The sequence below is a fragment of the Gossypium hirsutum genome, chromosome D01, assembly GCF_007990345.1.
Source record: "Gossypium hirsutum isolate 1008001.06 chromosome D01, Gossypium_hirsutum_v2.1, whole genome shotgun sequence".
Lineage (NCBI taxonomy): Eukaryota > Viridiplantae > Streptophyta > Magnoliopsida > Malvales > Malvaceae > Gossypium > Gossypium hirsutum.
Genome location: NC_053437.1, coordinates 19,803,648 through 19,829,211, shown reverse-complemented (window position 1 = coordinate 19,829,211; position 25,564 = coordinate 19,803,648). Strand labels below are relative to the sequence as shown.

Sequence of the window (25,564 nt, the reverse complement as noted above, 5' to 3'; positions counted from 1 at the left end):
TTGGTTAGTTGTGAAATGAACCTAGCAATGTAGTTCAGTCTTCCGAGGAATCCTCGAACTTCTTTCTGAGTGCGGGGTGAAGGTAAATCCCGTATTGCCTTCACTTTGTCTGGATCAATCTCGATTCCCTTTTCACTGACCACAAAGCCTAATAATTTTCCTGACCTAGCCCCAAAAGTGCACTTCACCGGATTAAGCTTGAGCTGGAACTTTCTCAATCTCAAGAATAATTTTCTCAAGACGTGCACATGTTCCTACTCCGTTCTGGACTTCGCAATCATATCGTCAACATAAACTTCGATCTCCCTGTGCATCATATCATGGAACAAGGCTACCATAGCTCTTTGATATGTCGCTCCCGCATTCTTTAATCCAAACGGCATCACTTTATAACCAAACGTCCCCCATAACGTAATGAACGTAGTCTTTCTCATGTCTTCAGGATGCATCTTTATCTGATTGTACCCCGAAAAGCCATCCATGAAGGAAAAAATGAAAAGCCCGCAGTATTATCTACCAATGTGTCAATGTGGGGCAATGGAAAATTGTCCTTTGGACTAGCCTTGTTCAAATCCCTGTAATCCACACACATTCGCACCTTCCCGTCTTTCTTCGGAACCGGTACGATGTTGGCCACCCACTCAGAATACTTGACCTCTTGCAGAAATCCGGCATCAAACTGCTTTTGGACCTCCTCATTTATCTTCAACACGATATCAGGCCTCATCCTTCTGAGCTTTTGCTGCACTGGCTTGCAATCTTCTCTTATAGGAAGACGATGGACTACGATGTCGGTACTCAACCCCGGCATATCCTGGTATGACCATGCAAACACATCCTTGAACTCTCGGAGTAATTCGATGAGGTCTTGTTTTGTCTTTGCAGAGATATCCGACCCGATCCTCACCTCTTTACCTTCCTCCAGGCTCACAATTTCTATTGATTCCTTGTGAGGTAGGATTTGCTTCTCGGCCCGTTCTACCATTTTCAATAATTCCGGAGATAAACTGTAACACCCCGAACCCGAGACCGACACCGGAGTCGGACACGAGATGTTAACAAACTTTGAAAAATTTTTCCAGACACTGCCCAGTCTGAGTACTAGTCGCTTCAAAAATCATATCTTGAGTTTCACAACTCAAAAATCAGTTTTGTGATTTTTCCCTGAAACTAGACTCATGTCCCCACCTATGTATTTTTTTCTAGGATTTTTGGTCAGGCCAATTAGTACAGTTTATTAGTCAAAGTCTCCCATGTTACAGGGGTCAACTACACTGACCTTTTCCCATTACGACTTGGATATCTCTCTGCACAGAGCTTCAATACTGATGGCGTTTGTTTCTATGGAAACTAGACTCATAGAGGAATCCATACATATATGGTATGACCCCTAATTATCTCTGGTCAATTTATAGTGAATTTCCAAAGTCGGAACAGGGAATCCAGAAACTGTTCTGGCCCTGTTCCACAAGAACCTGAATATCTCTTACTGTACTGTTCATATGATTGTTTCGTTACTTTCATATGAAAGTAGATTCATCAAGGTTCGATTACATAATTTATTCACTATTTAATTCCACTCCTACGAATTCTTGTGATTTTTCCAATCCACACCACTGCTGCTGTCAGCCTCTGTTTTCAAAGTAAACCTTACCTATTTTCGGGGTTTCATGGACCAACTAGGGCCTTGTCATACATATGCCCACATATGATCATACTTAGCCATTCCAATGGCTGATCATTTGCTCAACACTTCCATTCCAACTATAGTTACATCATGAAACCATCTATACATTCATAAACACGAATGGTCTAATGCCATACTCCACTTCTACAAGCCATTTTCGCATGGCTGTACACTTATACATTTCATAAAGTACTCGAAAAACAACAATGGGTAGTCCTATACATGCCATATCAAAATTCAACCAAAATAGTACCCAAAAGAGCCTTTGATAGTGTGGGCGACTTCGACTTCAAGATCCCGAGTCCGATAGCTGGAGAACCAAAAATCTATAAAACAGAGGAGCAGTGTAACGAGTAAGCAATTTATGCTTAGTAAGTTTTGAGCAAGGAATTCCAGCATAAACAAAGAATAACACACATTTAGCTAAACGGAATATTTCATAATACGCAATTTACCAATATCAAACTTGCTTCACAACATTAACAACCCTTATGTACATACACAATAGACTAACTTAGCCGAAGGCCGGTAGCTCGTTTATCAACTGAGCGAACATTTATTTGTAAGGGCTCGATTAAATTCAACACATACGTAACATATCCCCATATTGGGATGTTTTTCGAGTATTCGCTGGAATTTTACAGCAAGCTCATTCATTACCAAATCACGTACCTTCGGGATTTAACCGGATATAGCTCCTCGTTCAAATGCCTTCGGGACATAGCCCGGTTTTAGTAACTCACACAATGCCTTCGGGACATAACCCGGATTTAATAACTCGCACGAATGCCTTCGGGACTTAACCCGGGTTTAGTATCTCGCACAAAGGCCTTCGGGGCTTAACCCGGAATTTGTATCTCGCACAAATGCCTTCGGATCTTAGTCCGGATATATTCACTTAGCACAAAGCCTTCGGGACTTAGCCCGGACAGCATTCAATTAATCATGCACATCTAACAATAATTCATGGCACATTCATATTTCATTTTCATTTGCGAAACTCAAACACAATGCACATATCGTCCTTGCACATTCGGCTCAATAGCCACACATAGAGCATGATTTAATCACATCATAATTTAAGCTCTCTTACTCAAGAACTTACCTCGGGTGTTGTCGAACGATTCCGCTAGCTATTCAACCACTTTTTCCTTCCCTTTATCGGATTTATTTCCCCTTTGCTCTTGAGCTTAATTAAACAAATAAATTGATTTCATCATTTAGGCATCAAAAAGATGAACACAAGGCACTTAGCCCATATTTATACATTAGACATTAAAGTCTCATACATGCAAAAATCATGCATCAACACAACATATTAGCTAATTTCTTTCCCCTTGGCCGAATATGCATGTCTATTTTTGGGGTCGATTTCAACACTTAATACACACATATACACACTAGTAAAGCATCCTCCCCCTTTTCATCAATTTAACACATGCATTGCTCATTAACATGCAAAGTTACATTCGGCCTTAGCACACATCTTGCTAGCCGATTCTTCTCCATTTAGCAACCAATGCACATATGTGCTCACACAAAAATGCTAAAAAGGAGGTTCAAGAATCATCAAGCAATCATCACATGCATCATTAACAAGCTTCATATTTTGCATGCAATGGCATTAACACAACCTCCACCTAGGCCGAATCTTAACTCATCCTCATGCCTCATCACCACAACATCAAACACCAACCAAGAATGATGCATCCATGGTCAAGTGCCAATTCCATCACATAGCAAGATTTAGACCATGGGCTAGGTAGAACTCAAGCTAACAACTAAAACATGCATGCATCTCATGGAACATCATCAAACATACCTTAGCCTAGCTACATGCATGGCCGAATCTCTTCACCTTTCTTCTTCTTTCCTCCTTAAAATTTTTGGCCAAGGATGAACTAAAGGATGAGAAAATTTTTTCTTTGTTTTTCTTTCTAATTTAGGCTAAATGAAGGTGAGAAAAGGATGAACAAAGATCTTCTTCTCTCTTTTCTTTAGCTCACGACAATGGGGGGAAAAGAATCAACTACACACTTTTTTTTTGTGTATTCATCATACTCCTTTTCATTATTTAATTTCCATGCCTATTATTTTATTTTTTTCCACCCATGATGCACCAACAAAACATGTCTATGACATGTCTTGGCCATCAAACTTGGTCTACCATGCTTGTCATGGCCGGCCACTACTAGTAGGGGGGAATTTGACATGCAAGTCCCCCCTTTGTCCACATGCACTAATAGGTCCTCACACATTGACCTATCACATTTTAGAATTTTCTCACATAAGTCCTATTGACTAAATTCACATGAAATCAACCAAATTGAAGCTTGAAATTTTCACACATTCATAATTACATAATCTAGACAATAAGTATCACATTCAAACATTTCGGTGACTCGGTTTAGCGGTCCCGAAACCACTTCCCGACTAGGGTCAACTTTGGGCTGTCACATAAACCACAGTCTTCGACATCTTCAAAATCATGCGACCCCTCTAAACACATGTTTCGTTCAAAAGGGGATTCTGAATTTGTAAGAGTGACATTCGTATCATTGATATCGTAGGACCTGTTATGAAGAACAGTATGGATTTAGGAATTTGTTTGGTGCAATATGGTCATGAATGAAATGCAAGTGTAGTTTGAGAGAAATTCAAAATAACTGCTCTTATGGAAAGAAAGATTTGCTTCAAAAATGACTGAAAAACATGAACTTTATTAAAATAACGATTTTCTGGACATGAGCCTATTTCACAAAAGAATCCTTATCACTTCTAGGCTAAAAAGCAATAAGGGTGTTCTGGACATTACTCTGAGGAAATCCTAAAAACTACAGGTATTTCTTCTGCAGTCCAGTTATTTAGCTCCCTTTCCGACTCATAAGGACAAATATCCAGTAAAGTTCTTCCTCCCGTCGCTTCTTCATACACGGCATGAATACCCTCTAACTCTGTGTTAATGCTTCTATCCCCTAGCATTCCTTGATAGACAAATCCTCCTGATACAAAAGTCTTTGATAGGTGAGGAAAAGTCATGGGTTCCCATTTGACTTCATCACCTGTCAAACGAGCCCTTCTTCTCTCTCGCTTCTTTTCCTGCTTTATCCTCCTCTGCCTGACATCTGGCTTGTATCCTAAGCCAAAACGGTCCCGCTTGTCTTGCAACCCTGGAATCTCAACTCGGCCCTGAAGATATCTCTCCAAACCTTTCCCTGGCAGAGCTCCTTTTCCAACTGTCAATTGCAGCCCCATCTTTGTAGTCTTTGATATTCTCGGCATCGGGATCTTGTTTCCCTCAAAGATGAATGTTGCATTTACGAACTCTAAGAAACGGAAAGAGCACTCGATTGCATCATCACTCATCTCCAAATAAGGTGCATCGTTAGTCACAGATGCAATGATATCCTCTTCAGCATCTATCGTCACTACCCGGCCTTCTAACACTAGCTTCAGTTTTTGATATAACGATGACGGTACCGCACCTGCTGAATGGATCCAAGGCCTTCCTAATAGGCAACTGTAAGAAGGCTTGATGTCCATAACCAAGAAATCTACCTCATAGACAATTGGGCCAATTAACAAGGGTATCTCAATTCTACCCATGACTTTCCTCTCGGTGCCTTCAAATGCTCTCACCATGTTCTGACATGATTTCATATGCGAACTATCTACAGGTAGCCTGTTGAACGTGGATAGGGGCAATACATTTAACGCCGACCCGTTGTCTACTAGAACTCCCGGTAATATACACCCTTTACACCTTGCAGTGATGTGTAAAGCTCTGGTTGATACCATACCCCCAGGTGGTATTTTGTCATCGCTGAAAGAGATGAAGTTATCAGCGTTTATATTGCCGACCAGTCGATCCAACTTGTTAACAGAGATATCGTCGGCCATGTAAGTTTCATTTAGCACCTTCAGTAGTGCATTTCGATGTCCCTCCGAGTTCAGGAGTAAAGCCAGCACGGATATGCGAGCTGGTTGTTTGTGCAGCTGCTCCATAACGCTGTACTCGCTATGCTTTATAATAAACTTCAAGAATTCTCTAGCTTCCTCCTCCTTAATTGGTTCATTGACCAACAATTCGGGTTTGACCACGTTCTTCTTTTTTCCAACTAAAGTTTCCTCTCCTATTGGCTCGACTTGATCTTTCATCTGTTCGCAGTGCCTTCCTTTATCCTGATCCTCTTTACTGACCATATCCTTTTTCCCCGGGATTGTAATTCCAAGGAACCCTCCTGTTATCCTTGTAAGTGAACACGGTCGATTTTTGAATAATAACCTTTGGTGTTATTCGTGCCCCAACCTCACTGTTCTGAGGTCGCGAAATGATGACCACGGGACGGTTAACCTTCGGGACCCCCAACGCCAACTCTGATGCGCATACATCACTTTCCTCTTGAACTCCTTCATAGAATTTCACCTCCCAATTGTCCATCATGCCTTGTATCAGGGCTCTGAACTCCGTACATTCTTGGATTTCATGCCCCACTTCATGGTGGAACTCACAGTAATTCTTCTTCCTTTCACAGCTTCCTTCTGAGACGATTAGTCCCCTTTTCACCATCTCCTTCCAGACCCTTCTCAAAGGAGTCTTTACATCTGCAATATCTGCATTGATTCTTCTATCTTCGCCCACCATATTTACCCCACCATCAGTGTGGTCTGGTAATGGATTTTCTGCCTTGGTCGCGTCGTCAAATTTAACGACTCCCATACCAATGAGCCTTTCAACCAACTTCTTAAAAGCCGTACAGTTTTCTGTAGAATGCCCCGTTATTCCCGCATAATAGTCGCACTGTGCATTTGCATCGTACCATTTGGGATACGGGGGTTGCAAGGGCTTCAGATAAAAAGGGGAAACTACGTGTGCGTCAAATAAATTTCGGTATAGTTCCCTGTACAACATAGGATTGGCGTGAATTGGGGCCTCTCAACATTTCGCCTTGTACTGACCTCCTGTCTCGACGAGTTTTGCTGACTGGCAGCCACCTTTCCTGGCTGACTCACTGTTACTGACTTCGAGTAACCCTTATTGTTCATGCTCGTGTTGTTCACCTCACTCTCCTTCCTCCTCGAGGCCGATCTTCTGTTACTCTCTCCAGCATCGATCTTCCCACTCCTGATGGCGTTCTCAATCATCTCGCCGTTCAAGACTATGTCAGGAAAGCTTTTTGTGGCACTTCCTAACATATGTGTAATGAACGGTGCCTTCAGGGTGTTGATGAACAACATGGTCATTTCCTTTTCCAAGAGCGGTGGCTGAACTTGGACTGCGACCTCCCTCCATCTCTGTGCGTACTGCCTGAAGCTTTCACTCGGCTTTTTCTCCATGTTCTGAAGGGTGATTCTGTCAGGAGCCATGTCAGTCACATGACTATATTGTTTCATGAATGATTGTGCCAAGTCCCTCCATGATCCAATCGTGGCACGACTCAACTGATTGTACCATTTGGATGCTGCCCCAGTATTTCTATATAATTCATATGTGTCCCTGTAATAGTTCGTAATGAACCCTTACCATTTCGTATCAGAATAATTCCTGTTGAACCATTAGAACACCGTTGGATACCCAGGATAGCTCACACATAATATGCTAAATCATATAACTGTAATCCGTCAAATCCTATACATGTATGCTCACACGAGCTGTGAATCGGTACGCTCACACGAGCTGTAGGTCGGAACATAGCTATACGATGCTGCTCACACGAGCTATAAAGTATCCATAACACATGCCAGAACTCAGCCATCGGTAGGACGTTCAGGACCAGCACCCGAATCATGTAAACCCTAATGACATGTCATTTGTAACCTACGAATTTCTAAGGTTCAAACAGGGCTCGATAATAGTCGTACGTCGTTGGATATGCAACCGGTATATACGTATAGCAATTCACAACACAAGTATATTTCAATCAAAAGCATATATACACAATTTAATTACACGAACTTACCTCGACGAATATACGTAGATACGGAGACGATTAATTCGAGACTTTCTATTTGCCCCTATCTAAAGCCGTACAAGGTCTATCTTGTTCTATACAGATAAATTTAAATCAATTCAATATATATTTCATTCAATTTAACCCAAAATCATATTTTGGAAAAATTATTATTTTGCCCCTATACTTTTAATTTCTTTACAATTTAGTCCTTAGCTCATAAAAATGGAAATTCAAGAAATTCCACCACAACCCACTATAGACGAATATCAATTAGGTCCTTAGAAATCTCTATATTTCATTTATTTCACAATTTCACCACGTATAATTTTCTATTTTTCAATTAAATCCCTATTTGACATTTTCATCAAAAATCACTTAACAAAAGATGTTTATCTAATAACAACTATCCATTTTCTTCCATAAATAACCAAAAATCATGCATATTCAACAATGGAAAAACCCTAATAGTTTAACAGTTTCACAAATTAGTCCCTAAGATAGCTAGATTAAGCTACAACGATCCCAAAAACACAGAAATCATTAAAAACGAGAAAAAAAATACATACCAATGCAAGGTACTTAGGGTTGTCGAAACTTCAAGCTTCCATGTCTACTATTTACTTTTCGTATTCGGTTGAAAATGGTAAAAGATGAAAGCTTTGTCATTTTGTTTTATTTAATATTAACTTTATTTACTAATTACTTAATTAACCTTAAAAAACTTTAAATTTTACACAAATGCCAAGCAATGTACATCCACTATCACTATTTATGGTCTAATTACCATTTAAGGGCTCTTACTTTAATGTTCTATTGCTATTTAGTACTTTTAGCTACTAGAACTCAACTTTTGCACTTTATGCGATTTGATTCTTTTTATCAAATTGGGCATGTAAACGGTAAAATTTATTCACGAAATTTTTATACGGTACTACTATCATGCTGTAGGAAATAAAATAATAATAAAATAAATATTTTGAAGTTGAGTTTGTGGTCCCGAAATCACTCTTCCGATTTTACTGAAAACGAGCTGTTACAACTGCCGTGTCTAGTGATACATGTGCGACACCCTTACGGCACTACGAGTGGATTTGACTGCTGTCAGTTTAGTCCGGGTCAATGATGACCCGCCCTGTCCGATTTAGCCACCGATTGGACTACCGGCTCAGTTTCACATATCGGGCTCGGTTCGACCAGTTTTGGGGTCTTTATCTCAATTTTGGGCTTTCGGGCTCGATTTACAATCTCAGGTCCAATTTTCAAGTTCAATTACCTATTGGGCCAATTGTCTAACTTGAAAAGTAACTTCCAAAAATATCATATTAATTTTAATTAATTTGATTAATTTAATTTTACTTTATCAAAATTAATTTTTCAAAAAATCACTTAGATTTAAAATTAATTTTCCAAGAAAATTATTTTATCAAATTATTTAGATGAACAATTCTTACGACCACCTAATTTAATTCCACATTGAATAAATCAACTCAATTAAATTATTCCCAAAGTTGTAGAATTTTCTTCTGATTCAAATTGAGTCTAATCGAGCTTTTGTTGAGCTAGTAGAGGGTCCAATCGGACATATACAATTAAGCTTTAGTGATTGAAATTATGTCCAGAAGCATCGTTATGACAATTTGCAATCACTTAATCATGGACTCAATCCACAAGAAGTACCATGATTGAAAACTCCTTATTGTATACTCTTTACGAAAGCAATTCATCCAACTACTTTGATCAATGACCTCGTCATGTGTGTGTTACCCTCATATGATATAATTGATTCATTTGAGTTAAATTCGTTCACTCAATACAATCATATTTTATCTCATTGTCAGCATCGTGTCTTCTTAATGATTAATATGATCTTTGTCAACAAATGACTGTGATAAATTACTTGTTCGAGAACAAGCAACCCGTGACCACATTCCCTATTTATCAATCCACACAATGCCAATGAGAGGATATCATTAACTCTTTAATTGAGCAATGAATTCCATTGTTGCTAGTAAAGCCATGATATACACAAGCCATGTATCGAACATACCGGCTATAAGCTCGATCATCTTTAGAGCATAAATCTCTACTTATATCAAAATACATAAGTTGCATACACATGATCAGTGACTAACTCAGGATTTAGGTAAATCACAACATGAACATCACAAATGAACTAATTTAAAAATTAATTTATAATTAATTCATCTTGGGTCCAATCTAATGTATCATTCTACCATGAATACATCTATGTCTTTACTCGTGGAGTCAACTGCTCCAATAGCCAAGACTAGCCATCTCCTCAATTGAAATTGTAGATGACATAATAATCCTTTTTAGTATTTGAATCAAATGCTCACTTTAATTCTTTTACGGAATTACGGACTCATATAGATTATCTACTGAAGTAAGTCATCTTTCTCACAATGTAAACATTCTTTACAATGCCACTTTTCTTTAGTTTGAACTTTAGATAATCAACGAGCTAATATTTGCTTGTCACAATTTCTCTATGCATATAAAATACAAAAGATACAATAGTGAAATGTGAAATTAACTTTATTTATTTATTCATCGTTCAAATAAATAGAAAAGAGTCTACAATATGGGCACATTTCCCAACAATCTCCCACTTGCCCTAGTAAAGTAAATGTGTCATGTTTCGCATTCACATATCATCGACATGTTTGTTAAAAGTCCTAGTTACAAGAGTCTTAGTAAATGGATCCGCAAGGTTATCTTCAGAAGCTACTTCATCACATCTACAATTCCTTCGGCCACTGCCTCTCGTATCAAGTGATATTTTCGATTAATGTATTTTGTCCTCTTGTAACTTTTCATTTCCTTGGTATTAGCTATTGCGGTACTATTATCACAATACAGTGTTATAGTTTTTTCCATACCAGGAATAACTTCAAGTTCAATTAAGAACTTTTGAAGCCATATTGCTTCTTTTATTGCCTAAGCAACCACATACTCGGCCTCCATAGTAGAGTCAGTAATGAAAGTTTGTTTTACACTTTTCCATACTATGGCTCAACGGCCTAGAACGAATACATTTCCCAACGTTAATTTCCTCGAATCTTTATAGGTTGGAAGTATGAGTCTGTATATCCAATAGGAGTAAGGTCCTCCCCAGAATACATAAGTATATAATCCTTGATTCTTTTAAGATACCTTAATATATGCTTTACAGCTTGTCAATGCTTGAGACTTAAATTCACCTGATATCGACTAACAATTCCTACTACAAAATAGATATATGGACATGTGCAAAGCATCACAAACATAAGGCTTCCAACTGTCGAAGCATATGGAACATTTCTCATATGTTCTCTTTCTTCCGCCGTCTTAGGACAATCATTTAAAAAAAGATGAAAACATGATACAGTTGACTGAACGCCTGGCTTCGCATCGGTCATTGCAAAACGTTCCAGTACATTATCGATATATAAAGCTTGAGATAGTGTTATCGTTTTATTCTTTCGATCCCTAAGGATTCAAATTTCAAGAATATAACTAGTTCACCCAAGTCCTTCATGCTAAACTGTTGAGCTAACCACAGTTTAACCGATGACAATTCTCCTACATCGTTTTCGATAAGTAGAATATTATCGACATACAAAATGGGAAAGACCACATTTTTGTCATTTATACGTTTATAAACATAAGGTTTATCAACGTTTTGCTCAAATCCAAAAGTCTTGATCATTTTATCAAATCTTTTATTCCATAAGTGGGACGCCTACTTAAGTCCATAAATGGGTCTTAGCAATTTGCAAACTTTCTACTCCTTTCCTTTGACAACATAGCCAGTGGGTTGAGCCATGTAAATGGTCTCATCAAGATAGTCATTCAAGAATGTTGTCTTGACATCCATTTGCCTGATTTCATAATCGAGAGCAGCGAAAATAGATAAGAGTATGTGGATAGACTTGAGCATGACTACCGAAGAGAAGGTCTCATCGTAATCGATGCCTTCTTTCTGTGTGTAACCTTTCCTTACAAGTTTAGCTTTGTGTATTTCCACTTTCCTTTTTCTCTTTCTATTTCTTTTAGACCCACTTTCACCTTATGGATTTAATCCCAATTGGTAAGTCTACAAGTTCCCATACCGTATTGGATTTCATAGAATCCATCTCAGCATCCATGGCCTGTTTTTAGAGCTTGGAATCAACGTTCTGCATAGCCTCCTCGTAAAGTGAGTGGATTATCATCCTTATGATTGGCTTTCATATTATAAATATTAGCATCATAGATGAAGAAGTCTAGTTTATTAGAAACTCTCCCACTACGACAAATTCCCTTATGTTGTTGATCGTTTGCAGGTTTTTCTACAACTTTCTCGAAAATTGAACTAGGTGATTGTTCTACCACTCTCGAAAGTTCTTCGAGTACCACTTTACTTCGAGGCTTAAAGTTATCCATGTAGCTTTCCTTGTAATGTAAATGTTCTTTATAATGTCACTTATCTTCAGTTTGAACTTTAGACAATCAATGAGCTAATATTTACTTGTCACAATTTCACTATGCATGCAAAATATAAAGGACAAAAATACAAATGACATAATAGTGAAATGCGAAATTAACTTTATTTATTTATTCATCATTCAAATAAATAGAAAACAACTACATATTTACTACAATATGGGCACATTTCCAAACAAGAATAGCATTGAAGTCACTCATTATTAGCCAAGGATAGGAAATACATGATGAAATTCCACACTATAGAAAATATATCACAATTTACTTTTTGACCGTTTATTCTCGGTTCTAGTAAACACACTATATCCAGGCTAAATTCCATGTTATATTCACAAAAAGTTTGGATAAATTTACTACTAGTACACCCTTAACAGTTCCACGAAAAAAAATAGTTTTAAATCCATAAACAATTTAAAAGGATAAAAAAATAGAAAAAAGAAAAATACAACCTTACTGTCCAGGAGAATCAACCCTAGCCTATTGTTCTATTAATCTGAAAGAGACACCTGTGTCAATTCTCCCATGCTATTAGTCGAAACAATCTTGTCTAAATGATTCATGGACTCATACAACGAGACTCTTGAGTTATCAACATTTTTTAATCGGTTGTTTCGGCCATGATTAATTTTATTAAGCTTTTTATTATTTTTCCACCTCTGAATTTATCACCATTTCCCTACCAAGTGCGCGAACCACGCCATTCTTCAAAATCATTCCAGTATTCTCCTCATCCCTAGAATCATCTTTTGGATCCCTATTTTCTTTAAAAATTACAACCATGTTTTTGTTGGGATCAAGGCTGCCGACCATCATCGCTGTAACATCATCCACCGAACCTTCCTTCTCTGATTGTGGAGCATAGCAAGATTCCTTAATAGCGCCACCATTTTCACTAATTGACATGAAACCCGAACCATCAGACCCTTCTAAGATCTCCAATCATTGGTTGTCGAAGGTAGAAGCAATAGCCTACTGCTTCTCCAGGCCATCCATATCCCTATTCATATTTGAAAGGGCCTTGCCTCCAAGTGACCCACTAAGGTCCAATAGCATGCTTTTCTTCCTTGGGCTCTTAATGGATTCACTAACCATGAGGTGGACATCATCAGCTATTCTGCTTGACGAACCAGGCCCAACGGATGACCCACTAGCAATTTCTTAAAACACACTAGGCCCGCAAGATTCTTAAAGCCCAATTCATCAAGTGAGCTTTTGTCCACAATTCTACTCACCGTTTGACCGTTGTTTTGCCTAAAAGAATCCATCACTTCATCATTTAATTCCATCTCCTTCAAGGCTCTAAACTGAAACCCCCTTTTGTCCTTCGCCAGATTTTTAACATTTATTTGCGGGGAATCCCTAAAATTTCACCTAGATTTCCTTTCTACTAACATCCACAGCCCGTATGAATAGCCTTTCTCACCTGTGCCATCGACGACCTTGTTATGATTTCCTGGTGAAATTTCAAGCGGTGGTGGTTCCTTTCTAGTGATGCATTCGGATGCCCTAAAGGCACAAGCTTCTTTAACATGTCCATTATCTTCCACAATGAAAGCAAACCATCGGTAAAAACTCATATTCAACCTTTTGTATTCTGCCATTAATTAAAACTTGAAAATCCAGTGGCCTATCCAAATTGACATAGACCGCCATTCAGGCAAAACGGCCTATTGCTTTGTTGTCGGTGTTCATATCCAATTTGGTAACTTTCCCAATCATTCCCCCTATTTCTACCAAAATCTTCCATTTGTACAAGTATCCTGACAAACCCGGAAGCCGAATCCATGACATAACCACCTTCGAAAAAGCTTGTGCTGGATTAAAGGCCACTGTCCAAGGTTGAACTATCAAGTATTGACCAAATATAATCCATGGACCCCCAGAAAGGATCTTTTCATAATCAAGCTTGTTCTGAAATTTGGCCAGAAAGTAACCATTTTCTATGTCCATCAAATAAAAAGATGAGGAGGGCTTCCACAGACTATAGACTTTATTTTGCAAAATCGAGTACCCAATATTGAGACCCAAAAGTTTCAATATCACTGTATTTTCCATATCCTCGATGAGGATTTAATGGATTCGATCTGAAAACTCAATAGAAGAAATACTGTTCACAATAGAGTCTTGGATATCTGTTTCCAGTAAATCATAATCCTCCTCATCCTCTATACCATTACCATCAGATTTGGAAGATTGGCCTACAAGCTTGTCTTTCCAAGAGGTTGCCTGTTCAGCACTCGGATCTATCAACATTTCACTATCTCCATTTCCAAACTGGAATATCTCTAGAATCCCCAGCAGAAGTTTCTGAATCTTCAGATCCTTGGTTTGACAGATTGAATGCATGGTCTTAGACTCGATACACTATTTGATAGTGGAGAGTCGCTGTTACTGCTGATTCCACCATTTCTGCGCCAATAATCTGGATTTGGACCTTTAAGGCATCCAATAGGTTTGGATCTTGTAAAGACATGGTAAAATTTGGAAACAAAGTTACCATGGCCATTCCCGAGCTTAGGGTAGCTTCAACGGTTCCAATACAGACATCTTGGTAGCGCTTATATCTGGAATCAAGGAGGGCGATCCTGGACACGACAGGTTTCTCTGAAGTTTCATGATAATTTAATGCTAATCTGACCGCTCCAAAATGGATATGAAAATATCCATGTTGGCTCCATTCTTGTGGGAAATTGGAGGGGATTTCAAGAGTAACAAATTGTTTCTCTTGACCACCATAGATCAGATGCTTATCGAACTTTGATGACTGTACATATTCACGAACATTTTTCCTACTAGTACTAATTAAAGACTTAATACTCTTTATGGGAGAAAAAACAGGTTTTCGGTAGGTAGAATAGGGATTTACAAGAGGTAGATCAGTAGCTTGAACCTTTTCCTCTTTAGTGAAGTACTCGACTTCATATAAAGAAGAAATCTTTTTTGCAGAATGGGATTTTAAAGGAAAACTAGGCAAAGAAACAGGTGCTTTGGTAATGGAAGTTCTAGAGGGATTCATTTTTGGAAATGCTCTCTTCCTTTCTGAATCCGGCTTTCTCATATGAAAGAAAATCTTAGAGTTGTGCTGGCTCTGATACCAATAAGGGCAGAGGAGTATGGAGACAACATTCTTTATTGTATCATCCTCGTCAACATTGGACTTCAATTACTTTATAGTTGCAAATTACCTAAACAATTATAAAAATAAATAAAATTATTAATGTAAATTGGATACTTTTATGATGTCATAATTGTAATAGTACTTAGGAAAATAACACACATTAAAAGTAAAACGGATAATTGCAAGTTTTATCCCTATATTTTAATGAAATTGTCAATGTAATATCTATATTTTTAATTTGTTCATTTTGATACCTATACTTTTTTCTCGTCCATCACTTTAGTACTCCATCCAAATGGTGTTAATTTCTGAGGTGTTTTGACATTTAAATAGCAATTAAAGGGATTTCTTAGAAAATTCCCCTTTTATTTTTTCAGTTGAAAGACTAAAATGCAATCTAAGATATAATACAAGGTTAAAGTATTTGAAAGATTCCTTTATTATAATGATTGGATCAAATTAACCCATTTATTTAAATAGATTAATTTAGTCTCTGTACTATTAAAAAGAATCAAATGAGTCTAAATTGTAACAAAGTTAACTTTTCCTGGATAAAAAATGTCTAATTTATTTTTAATTCAATTTCAAATAAAAAGATCATTTACAGAATGATACAAACTTTAAAAATATTAACTTTACTATAGATCAAGTCTTAGCTCAATTGGTATCAGTATTATTGTCAATATAGGAAAACATGGGTTTAAATGCATTGAAGCGCATTATCCTCCTATTTAAAGGTTAGGAAAGAGTTACGGCTAGTTATATTCATTATATTAAAAAGAACACATATGATAAAAATATATAATGAGATTAATATAAAAATATTTCTACTTTCCACTTCCGATCTTCGGCGTCCAACTAATTTGGGTGATCATTAAATATAATATACGTCATAACATACGGAGTACCGTTAAGTGTCTTAAAGACAATTCTACCCTCGTCGAAATCTCCAAAACAACCAAAACCATTGAGTAAATTTTTCGGTCATTTAAATTTGCCAGGTTTAGGTCAAAAGATTATCCGTGACAATTCTCGAGTGAAAATAGGTAAGTTTCAGGCTTTAGCTTTATTACGGCTGGCCTCCCTCCCTTACTCACCTGTTTTTAGGGTTTCATTGATTTGGGTTTGCTGAGCATCGTCGCCCCCCAGAATTTTCTTTACTTCCACTTTTTGCCAGAACATTCTGCATCTCGATATTTGGAGTCTTTTGTTTCTTTTAAGGTTTCATCTCAAGGCAAGCAGAAAGAAGAACCGGTTTCTGGTGGTTCTTTCTAAACCGATCGATTCATTTCTAGGTCCCCAGAACTTTGAGGGGGTTAGGGTTTTTGCTTTGATGGCTCTGTAAATGTGAGTTTTCCTGCCTTTTAGTATGTGCTTTTTCTTTCTTTGAAGTTTTGACTTTTTGTTCTGCAATTTTTGGTTTCAAGGAATTTAGGATTTCTTTCCATTTTTCTTCTGTTAGATCGTCTTGTTAATTAGCTGATTTTGGAATAATTATATCATATCTGGGTTGATTTTGATTCCTTTCTATGGCGGATTTAGATTATTATATTGATTTTTTAAATTGAAATCAAGCTCAGGTGAACTTTTTTTTATTTGTACTTTTCTCTATTTTGTTTCATTTAACGTAATTTATATGTATCGTATTATCGTTTGCAATCTTTTTCTTTATTTTGGTCCATTTGTTTCTTTATTTATTTAGTTGGTTTATTAACTTGGTGTCTGCAAACTTTTGCCTTTCTTTCCAGGTTTCTAAATTCCTGCTGTTTTTTGAAGGGAGAGCAGGAATTATCTATGTTTTTAGTACTCTAAGGTTTAGATGTGTTAGAAAGTTATGAGATATTCTTCTGCATATAGTAGTGACTTTTGTGTTCTCTGTAATAGACTGTTCGAAGCAAAATTGCTTTGCTTAAGAGGATAAGATGCCATCTACTTATTTTTGGAGACTGAGGAGTGCAGTTCAGAATGGAATTCAGAGAACAGAGTGCGGGAGTCAGGATTCAATAGAAGTTCTGATAGGTACAGGGAAGCTTGGGTTTGGGAATTACAGGTTTTTTCACTCTTTAAGATTTTCGAGGCTTGTGGATTTGCGAGGACTTTTGCAACCCGGGACTGTTTTGGCTGCAAGATCTGATTCTCACGTGGCTAACCGAAGAAGGAACATTTCTGTTGTGGGAGCAGTTTCTCGAACCATATCTGTTCCATCTGTTTCAGGCCCTGCTTTCCAGGTTTGTGGGTATCATATTGATAGTGTACTTGCTGACTCCAGTCAAATATCGTCAGTGAGCAAATTACAGAGTAAACCTATGGCTGCTTCTGGTTCTGGAGTTGTAATCGGTGGATATCTTGTTGATACATCAAAGTTAAAGCATGAGCACCTTTCATCATCAAAAAGTAGTACCGACATCTTTTACAGCAATAAAAGTTTGAATAGCTGCATAAAAGCTAGAATGAGTTTGAAAAACCCTGAGAAACCTAACAATTCACCAATATATGGATATTTCATGTATAGTGTTGGAAAAAGGTGGTGCAATTTTGATAGTCTGTTAGGTTCAGGTTCACGGGCTTTCCATAGCTCATTGCATTGTTTATCAGCGGGGACTGTGCCTGATGTTTCCTTTGATAATTCCGGAAGTGAGGAACAGGGTAACAATTCTTCCGTGTCATCAGAAGAGTATGTTTTCTGTGCACTTTTCAATTTCCTTTTACTAAATTATTACAATATCTTAGCATTTGTATTTATGCCATGTTTGACAATCATGACAGGAAGATTTCTGCTGGCAAAACTCTGAAACTGCTTTCGGGATCATGCTATCTTCCCCATCCTGACAAAGAAGATACTGGAGGAGAGGACGCACATTTCATATGTGCAGATGAACAAGCAGTAGGTGTAGCAGACGGAGTTGGTGGCTGGGCAGATCTAGGTGTTGATGCAGGTCTGTATTCTCGGGAACTCATGTCTAACTCTGTATCTGCTATCCAAGAGGAGCCCAAAGGTTCGATTGACCCTGCAAGAGTCTTAGAGAAAGCTCACTCTAGCACAAAAGCTAAAGGTTCCTCAACAGCGTGCATCATAGCACTCACAGACCAGGTAAGCCTTTTATGTTCTGGGCTTTTGCCTATCATGTCCGGTTTCTAATTCCAATTGCGGGTTGCTGTGCTTAACATGAACTGAGGAACTAAGAACTTGAAATTAGATGTCTTTATCCAAATGAATTTGCAAGGGATTTCATCTTTTATGTAGAGAGACCTGAAATGGGCCTTAGCCAGAAGTTATCCTTGTATCTGACCTTAATGAGGGCTAAAATCCTGGTATCGGTGATTCGTGGTACCTTGGTAAAACTTGAAATGATGTCATAAATTAAATTTAGGCTTTATGTAGTAATATGCATTCCTCTTTGACTTTTAAAATTAGAAATTACACCAATTACCTTCTTCTTGGATTACTGAATGAAGTTACTTGCTCGATAGTATAATAGATTTTGGCTCTTACTGCAGGGTCTTCATGCTATAAATTTGGGGGACAGTGGTTTTATGGTTGTTCGAGATGGATGCACTATATTTAGATCCCCTGTTCAGCAGCATGATTTTAACTTCACATATCAACTTGAGAGTGGAAGTAATGGTGATTTACCTAGCTCTGGTCAGGTACATATGTTCCCCTTGTGCTATTACTGGAAAAGGTCTTTTATTTTGAGTTATAATGAAATTTTTTATTTTGTTATCTTATTGAAAAAAATCTCTGTTTCAATGGATATTTGCTCTGGTGGCCCTGGGATGTTAGATGATTGATTCTGCTGACATTTCCTGCTGATAATGACTTCAAAATATTTAAATAGGAAAGGGTATCCTTTTATATTTCTCAAACTGATAGGTCAACCAAATTATTAATTAAGCATTGGTTTTCTGTGTTACCATATTAAACAATAGTTTCCAGCTTGGTTATTTATGTTAGGCTTTTATTTTACTTGATTGTTATGAAATATCTGAATGGCCTGAATCTTCCGGCCAGATCAGGTCTTTGCAGTTCCTGTTGCTCCAGGAGATGTTATCATTGCTGGCACAGATGGACTGTTCGATAACTTGTACAATAACGAAATTACTGCAGTGGTGGTTCATGCAGTGAGAGCTGGTTTGGGGCCTCAAGTGACTGCTCAGAAGATAGCAGCATTGGCAAGGCAACGAGCACAGGATAGAGACCGACAAACACCTTTCTCCACTGCTGCTCAAGATGCTGGATTCCGTTATTATGGTGGAAAGCTTGATGACATTACTGTTGTTGTGTCATACATTACCAGCTCCGAAGAAGTATGTTTCTTTGTTTCTTTCTCTCTTGCATTTGCTCTTAATTCTTTCTTTCTTTCGTTCTTTTAAGGAATCAAATGAGGTTAGTTCATTCATGTTGCCTTCCAGAGCTTATGCTTAAACCTGTTTTCTCTTTTACCTGGTTTGTATTCTTTTCTTCCTGAACACACACAACTCTTCCTACCTAGCCTAGAGTTGGGCTGTCACCTTCCCATTTGACCTACGTCATAAAATAAAACATGGGGTACAATTCCATTTTGTTGGTTTTAGTGAAGCCTTTTGATTTCCAAAATAAACTAATCGATTGATTACGTAACTATTAAAAAGGGATGTGTTAAAGAACATTGGTACTTGTCTTTGATACATGCTAATAAATTCATGTTTACTTTTGTAAGGCTGCTAATGTGTTTTAATTCTTAGTTAATGCAGGAGAACAAGTCTAGATGAAGTTAGTGAAGCTGGTATGGCCTGTGATCCAAATTTCGTTTATCAGTTGATCAGTTGGCATTGGGCGATGGAATGGATGATGGGATCTTTGTTTTGTACTATAGTTGGCAATCAACCAACTTTCCCCCTCTTCTTTTTGATGAATTATTCTTTTACCATATTCTGTCAAGTTCCTTTCCTCTGGATCCATATTCAAACCACAACATTTTGTAAATATATATTGCTGGTAGACTATTTCTTTATGAAATTAAATGTTGCTGGAAAAAAAATCAAATATAAGGCCTTGCCCTGTTAGTAGAATTCATAGAATTGGAACTGGAAGTTGATTTAACCGGTGAAAAAATTGATTCAGTCGGTAAAATGTTTATTATATTAAATTAAAATCTTTTGTCCTGAAATTACAAGAAGCATAATTGAAGTATTGTCCAAAAGAACTCACATGATTTATACGAAGACTTGAATATGACCTGCAAGTAAAATCTTTAGATTTTTTATTCTGAAACAGGAAATAAATAAAAAATCGTAACTAAGCCAAGTCATTCTCTGAAATTTGAGTGGATCCAGTTAGATCCGTACTGTAGAAAACAAGTCATTGGAATGCTATCGGAGAACCATTTTGCAGCTAGTGTTGATAAGGAAGTTAGAGTTGCAGTTGCTAATTCAAAATGAGAAGGGATGTTGGAGGCTTGATTTTCTAACATTAAACGGACTTGATATAAGTATCTAGTTATAGATGAGACCACCTTTGTTGAGTTCTGCAAATCATATGTTTGTCTCTGGATTCAAGTTCCCAAGCTCGAGGGAGTTTTTGCAACAATGGAACATGGTAGCAACACAATAGACATGTTCCTGGTTTTCTTTTTTTTTAACAAAATTCTGAGCTCCTTTTGTATGTTGTTATCACGTCTATAAATTTCTCAAGTGAGAGCGACTCCTCGCAACCTTTTCTTTTCACTCCAATTAAACTGTAATTAAATTCTTCACCGGTAAATCTGGATTTGCAGGGTTTTTTTTTTTTCATTCAAAACCAGAAAATTAATAAGGCCTGGGTGTTTTTCGTTCTTTGGATTTCTCATTTCTCTTCGACATCCGAGTATCAGTCATTATTTTCCTGAAGGGGAAAAAAAGAGAGAATCTGCCATATCTCAGCATTAAAACAGGAAAATAACCATCACAGCTGTGGATCCAAGTAGGGTTTTTGGGGAAAACGAACTCAGAATCAACATATATCACAAATAATTCGAAATTTGTTCATTGAATGACAAAAATAGATAGACTTAAAAGAGGCCAACCCTCTGTTCTTTTGGCATTTTTCCACCCCTATCCATAGATAAATACACAAATCACTTTAGGTTTTCTTTTTTTTTTTTTTGTGCCTTACCTTAAATCTTTTGATAAGCCTCTCAAACATGTAATTCCAGCCTGTCTTTCTTTCCTTTCCTTGAACTTTCTCTATCAAAACTCCAAAAAACCAGTCTTTTGTTTTTCCTTTCTCATGAAACTTCCTAAGCTTCACCAACACAAAACATGCTCTGCACTTTGATTTGCGGTTACCCTTTTTACAGTTCAACAACCATGAAGGTGATGCAGAGATTTTCACTGAAAGCAAAGTGTTGTTTTAAGCTATAGTCCTCAAGAGACATTCATGGACTCCAACTCAGATTTCGATGATGTCTTTGGTGGTCCACCAAGGAGGTCATCAGTTCAAGAGACACGATACAGTTTTTGTGAAAACATGGAATCATCATCTGGTTTTAGGACAAGTGATGAAACAGTGGTGGCACCAAGGGATTCATGGTCTGGTTTAAGCGAAAAGCCGGTGTTTGGTGAAGAAGGGATGATGATGAATCGAAGAAGATACTCCAAAAACGACTTCTTTGGTGATATTTTTGGAGGGAGTCAATCTTTGACTTCTTCTCCAAGAAAGTATGAGATGAAGGACCCTTTTGCACCTGTTTCACAGTTAATGAGTCCTTGTAGGCCTTTGCCACCAAAGGCTGAACCTTTTGCCACTTCTGCTCCTTCTCAATTCAGGTTCTGATTTCACTTTTTTGGCCTTCATGTTGTTGTATTCAAGCCTTTTTTTTTTCTTAGTTTCTTAGCCATATATCCAATATTTCATGTTTTCTGTTGCATCTACAAATTCCAACACTTGTCCATGTTTTAAGAAAAAAAGAAAACGGTAAACTTGTCTTCTAACAGCGTTTAAGTGGTGCAAATTTGCTGTTTCATGTTGTTGCTAAACTGTTGTACTTAATGTCCTTTAGTTACTCATCATGTGTTATTTATTGATGAAGCCATTGAAATCTTTGAGTTTATAAGGATTGTTAAGTTTATTTGTATGCATTTTCTATGTTGCTCAGACTCTTATGCTCTTGAAGTACTGTTTGACACATATTTTCAGATACTCATACCTGAGTCCAAGTAACATGGAACATTTTTATTGAGCGAATAACTTACTTTTCCCACCTTTTAACTTCCCAGCCTTCCTGCTAAATTGAACAAAGGAACGGACCTCGCCGACCCCGCATCTAAAAGCAAGGACTGGTCTTTGAATGGTTCAAGTAACTATGCATATTCTCCTATGTCAAGATTCTCAGGCCAAGCAAATCGAGATAAAGATAAGGAAATGAGAAGTAATTTTCAAGGAAATTCGAAGGAAGATTCAATCAGTTCGGGAATTCCGGGAAATGACAACCAGTTTCACTTCTCGATATACAAATGGGCAAACAAAGGAGGCTTACCATTTCCCATTCCTCTAAGAGGAAATTATAGACTAAAAGAAAAGGATAAACTGCAGAGATGCTCAAGTGCTAACGGTTGGATAGCTTGTGAAAGTATAGCAATGGAACCAAAAGCAAACTTGCATAATAATTTCAGCTCAACTGATAGATTGTCATTACATGACATGAATGAACATGGATCTCCTAATGATATGAGGAACAAAGACGATGAACCGGTTCAAATTATCGAGGAAGAAACATACAAGCCTCCACGGAAGCCTCTGAATTTGTTTTTCGATAATGAGGATGTCAATGAACAAGGTATGTCATAGTGAAGATGGTATGTTTTGGTGCTGCTGTGCTTGTTCTTATGCTGATTTTCTTCGACATATGCAGGCCATGATGAGATAAAAAAAAATGCTGAAACATCTGAAAAGAAAAAAAAAGAGAAGAAGTCGTCTGAAAATCTTGATGGTAAAAGCGTTAAGAAACAAGATAAGAACAAAACGGCTACTTCCAACAATGTGGGAACCAGTACAATGAATGTTAAAAGTTCCCCTAGGAACTCTTGGGATAATGGAAAAGGCAGAGTTAGAGGAAATGTCAAAGAATTCATTAAAATTTTCAACCAGGAAACTTCCCCGAAACCGCGAGCCGATAATCATAGCTCTAGACTGAAGCAAAGACATAATGTAAAGCCAGAGACCGAACCAAATATTAGTATGAGTGAAAAGGATGAAAAATTTTACATGCCTAACTTGCAACACAAGAAAAAATCTCCAGATGTTCCTGTTGGCAATCAAATTAATACCAATGGCTCAGCAAAAGCTACCGGTTAGTTTATTTGGTTTTTCTTAACTAAATACAAAGGAGTAAGGCTCATTACATAACGTGAACTGCTAAAAATTATCCTTTTTTCTCACTATGTTTACATCATTTGACCTTTCTTTCAATTAGTACACCATGAATTTTCAAATGTTCAATACTAATTTTCCACTTACTCTATGTTGGCATCAGTTTCTGATGGCTCCAAGACAATTGCTGAAGATCCAACAGAGCCATCTGAGATCAACTTTTCGGTATGTCATACATGATTTCACTTCATATCTATCCGAGGATATAACAGTTGAAATTGAAGTTATATGATATTGGCTGAATCTCTAATGAACTGCTCTACTTTGGGTGATGAACAGATAGAAGACCTGACGCCAGAAGAAGAGAAAGTTTTGCCACAACATGGCATTGATTATGAAGAAATACAGGTAACAGATACTACACCAAAAGTAGCTTTATACATATTGACAAACACCCATGTTGCTTCACATTACTTCATTGTAATGCAGGCCATTGATGCTAAAATACGGCAATGGTCAAATGGGAAACAAGGAAATATCCGTTCACTGCTGTCAACCTTACAATACGTAAGTAGTAATATATTCAACTTCAATCACCATTATTTTCCCACATCTTAAGAGGGTGTGACCACCATGGATAAATGGGAAGAAATATGGGTTGAGGGTAATGTAAACAAGTTTGGCTTTTTGTGTGTAAACCAGGTACTTTGGGCTGATAGTGGTTGGAAACCAGTGCCTCTTTCTGATATAATTGAAGGAAGAACAGTTAAGAAATCATACCAAAAAGCTCTACTCTGTCTTCATCCAGATAAACTACAACAGAAGGGTGCTGCCCCTTATAAAAAATACATTGCAGAAAAAGTCTTCGATATTCTGCAGGTAATTTATATTTTCTTCTCCTTTTGGTTGCAGAAAATGAATATACCGCATCTAAAACACCTACTCCAGTCCCAGAAACATAGATTCTTATTTCCAAGTTTTCTTTCATATGGGTAATTCTGTGTGATAATAGAAGTAAAAGCTAAGAAATTTGTCCCCAGAGTTGGTGTTGGCCTACCAAATCTGTTTGATACATATGATCAATTATTGTACTTCAAACAATCCTCCAAGTTTAAACAAATGGACAAACGCTCCCAGACAGACCATGTATGAACTGTCACAGGCAGAAATTTTCTACATACGGGATGACTGGTTGTTTGCCCACATTTCGACTTATAGGACAGAAACCCTAACTGCAACTTATCACTGTGCTGGTCCAGACCTTTTAAGTATCCTTGTGTGATACATATATAGGACACTTTTGAAAGTCCTTCAAATATATATACTCATATCCAACACCCACATGCGAATATGAATAACAAAGACATGTGGTTAAAACGTGAGCTGTCTTATATCATACTATTTTCCATGTTACTATGTTTTAAAAAAATAATCTATCACTATGAGTTGCAAGGAAAATTTGGTTTCAGTTCAGACAATACAATGTCTGATTCACCTCTTGCCATTTCAGGATGCATGGGATCAGTTCAACACGCTTGGTTCGATCTGATTTACTATTTGTTCGATCGTCATATTTCATCTATTCACAACAAAAAGGAAAACAAAAATGCAGAGATTTGAAGGAGAATGCACAGGATTATTTTACAAAAATTGATCAAGGTTATACAAAAACTGCTTTATTATTTGTATTGGCCAAACTGTTTCCTACAGTTCTTTTCATTTTTGAACATGAATATCATGTTGCATACTCATTATGGAATATATCTAACACCAATTCTTCAAACCACGTAAAAGAAATGAAGGGGAAAAAACTGACACCATGAAATGGGGTTTTAAGAAGTATTCAAACTCAATCTTTAGTAAATAAAAAAAAAAAATTGATTGATTGAGTAAATTAAAATAAGGGAAAATAGAAAGAAAGGTGCGTCAGATAAGGTGGGATATAGGCATCATGTAAGTAGAGCCTGCAAACAATGCTGATAGGTGAACAA

The 25,564-nt window shown here is 37.3% G+C and overlaps 2 protein-coding genes across 6 annotated transcripts; both read left to right on the top strand.

The window, feature by feature from the left end:
* Nucleotides 1–16,231: 16,231 nt before the first annotated feature.
* LOC107922270 (probable protein phosphatase 2C 55) lies at nt 16,232–20,243 on the top strand. 5 transcript variants are annotated; one of them, XM_041087272.1, is made up of 6 exons: nt 16,232–16,591; nt 17,129–17,918; nt 18,011–18,335; nt 18,743–18,892; nt 19,262–19,552; nt 19,979–20,243. In XM_041087272.1, exons 2-6 carry the CDS (start codon nt 17,167–17,169, stop codon nt 19,994–19,996), a joined length of 1,536 nt encoding a protein of 511 aa, XP_040943206.1. In that variant the 5' UTR covers nt 16,232–16,591; nt 17,129–17,166; the 3' UTR covers nt 19,997–20,243. The 5 variants fall into 5 exon arrangements, with proteins under 5 accessions (XP_040943206.1, XP_016707704.1, XP_016707705.1 ...); XM_016852215.2 differs by having other exon boundaries at nt 19,970–20,243; XM_016852216.2 differs by having other exon boundaries at nt 16,993–17,918.
* A 256-nt stretch (nt 20,244–20,499) lies between these two features.
* Nucleotides 20,500–25,302, top strand: LOC107921131 (J domain-containing protein required for chloroplast accumulation response 1). Its single transcript, XM_016850998.2, has 8 exons — nt 20,500–22,030; nt 22,481–23,040; nt 23,116–23,553; nt 23,737–23,798; nt 23,913–23,981; nt 24,063–24,140; nt 24,276–24,452; nt 25,084–25,302. The coding sequence occupies exons 1-8, from the start codon at nt 21,642–21,644 to the stop codon at nt 25,120–25,122; spliced, it is 1,812 nt and encodes a 603-aa protein (XP_016706487.1). The 5' UTR covers nt 20,500–21,641; the 3' UTR covers nt 25,123–25,302.
* Nucleotides 25,303–25,564: the final 262 nt, after the last annotated feature.

Bases quoted from the DNA above. Each gene is read 5' to 3' on its own strand.
- LOC107922270 (XM_016852215.2), top strand. From the start codon at position 17,167: ATGCCATCTACTTATTTTTGGAGACTGAGGAGTGCAGTTCAGAATGGA. The intron at 17,919-18,010 runs GTATGTTTTCTG...CAATCATGACAG, and splicing joins TCTTCCGTGTCATCAGAAGA to GAAGATTTCTGCTGGCAAAA. The intron at 18,336-18,742 runs GTAAGCCTTTTA...CTCTTACTGCAG, and splicing joins TCATAGCACTCACAGACCAG to GGTCTTCATGCTATAAATTT.
- LOC107921131 (XM_016850998.2), top strand. From the start codon at position 21,642: ATGGACTCCAACTCAGATTTCGATGATGTCTTTGGTGGTCCACCAAGG. The intron at 22,031-22,480 runs GTTCTGATTTCA...TTAACTTCCCAG, and splicing joins TCTGCTCCTTCTCAATTCAG to CCTTCCTGCTAAATTGAACA. The intron at 24,141-24,275 runs GTAAGTAGTAAT...TGTGTAAACCAG, and splicing joins TGCTGTCAACCTTACAATAC to GTACTTTGGGCTGATAGTGG.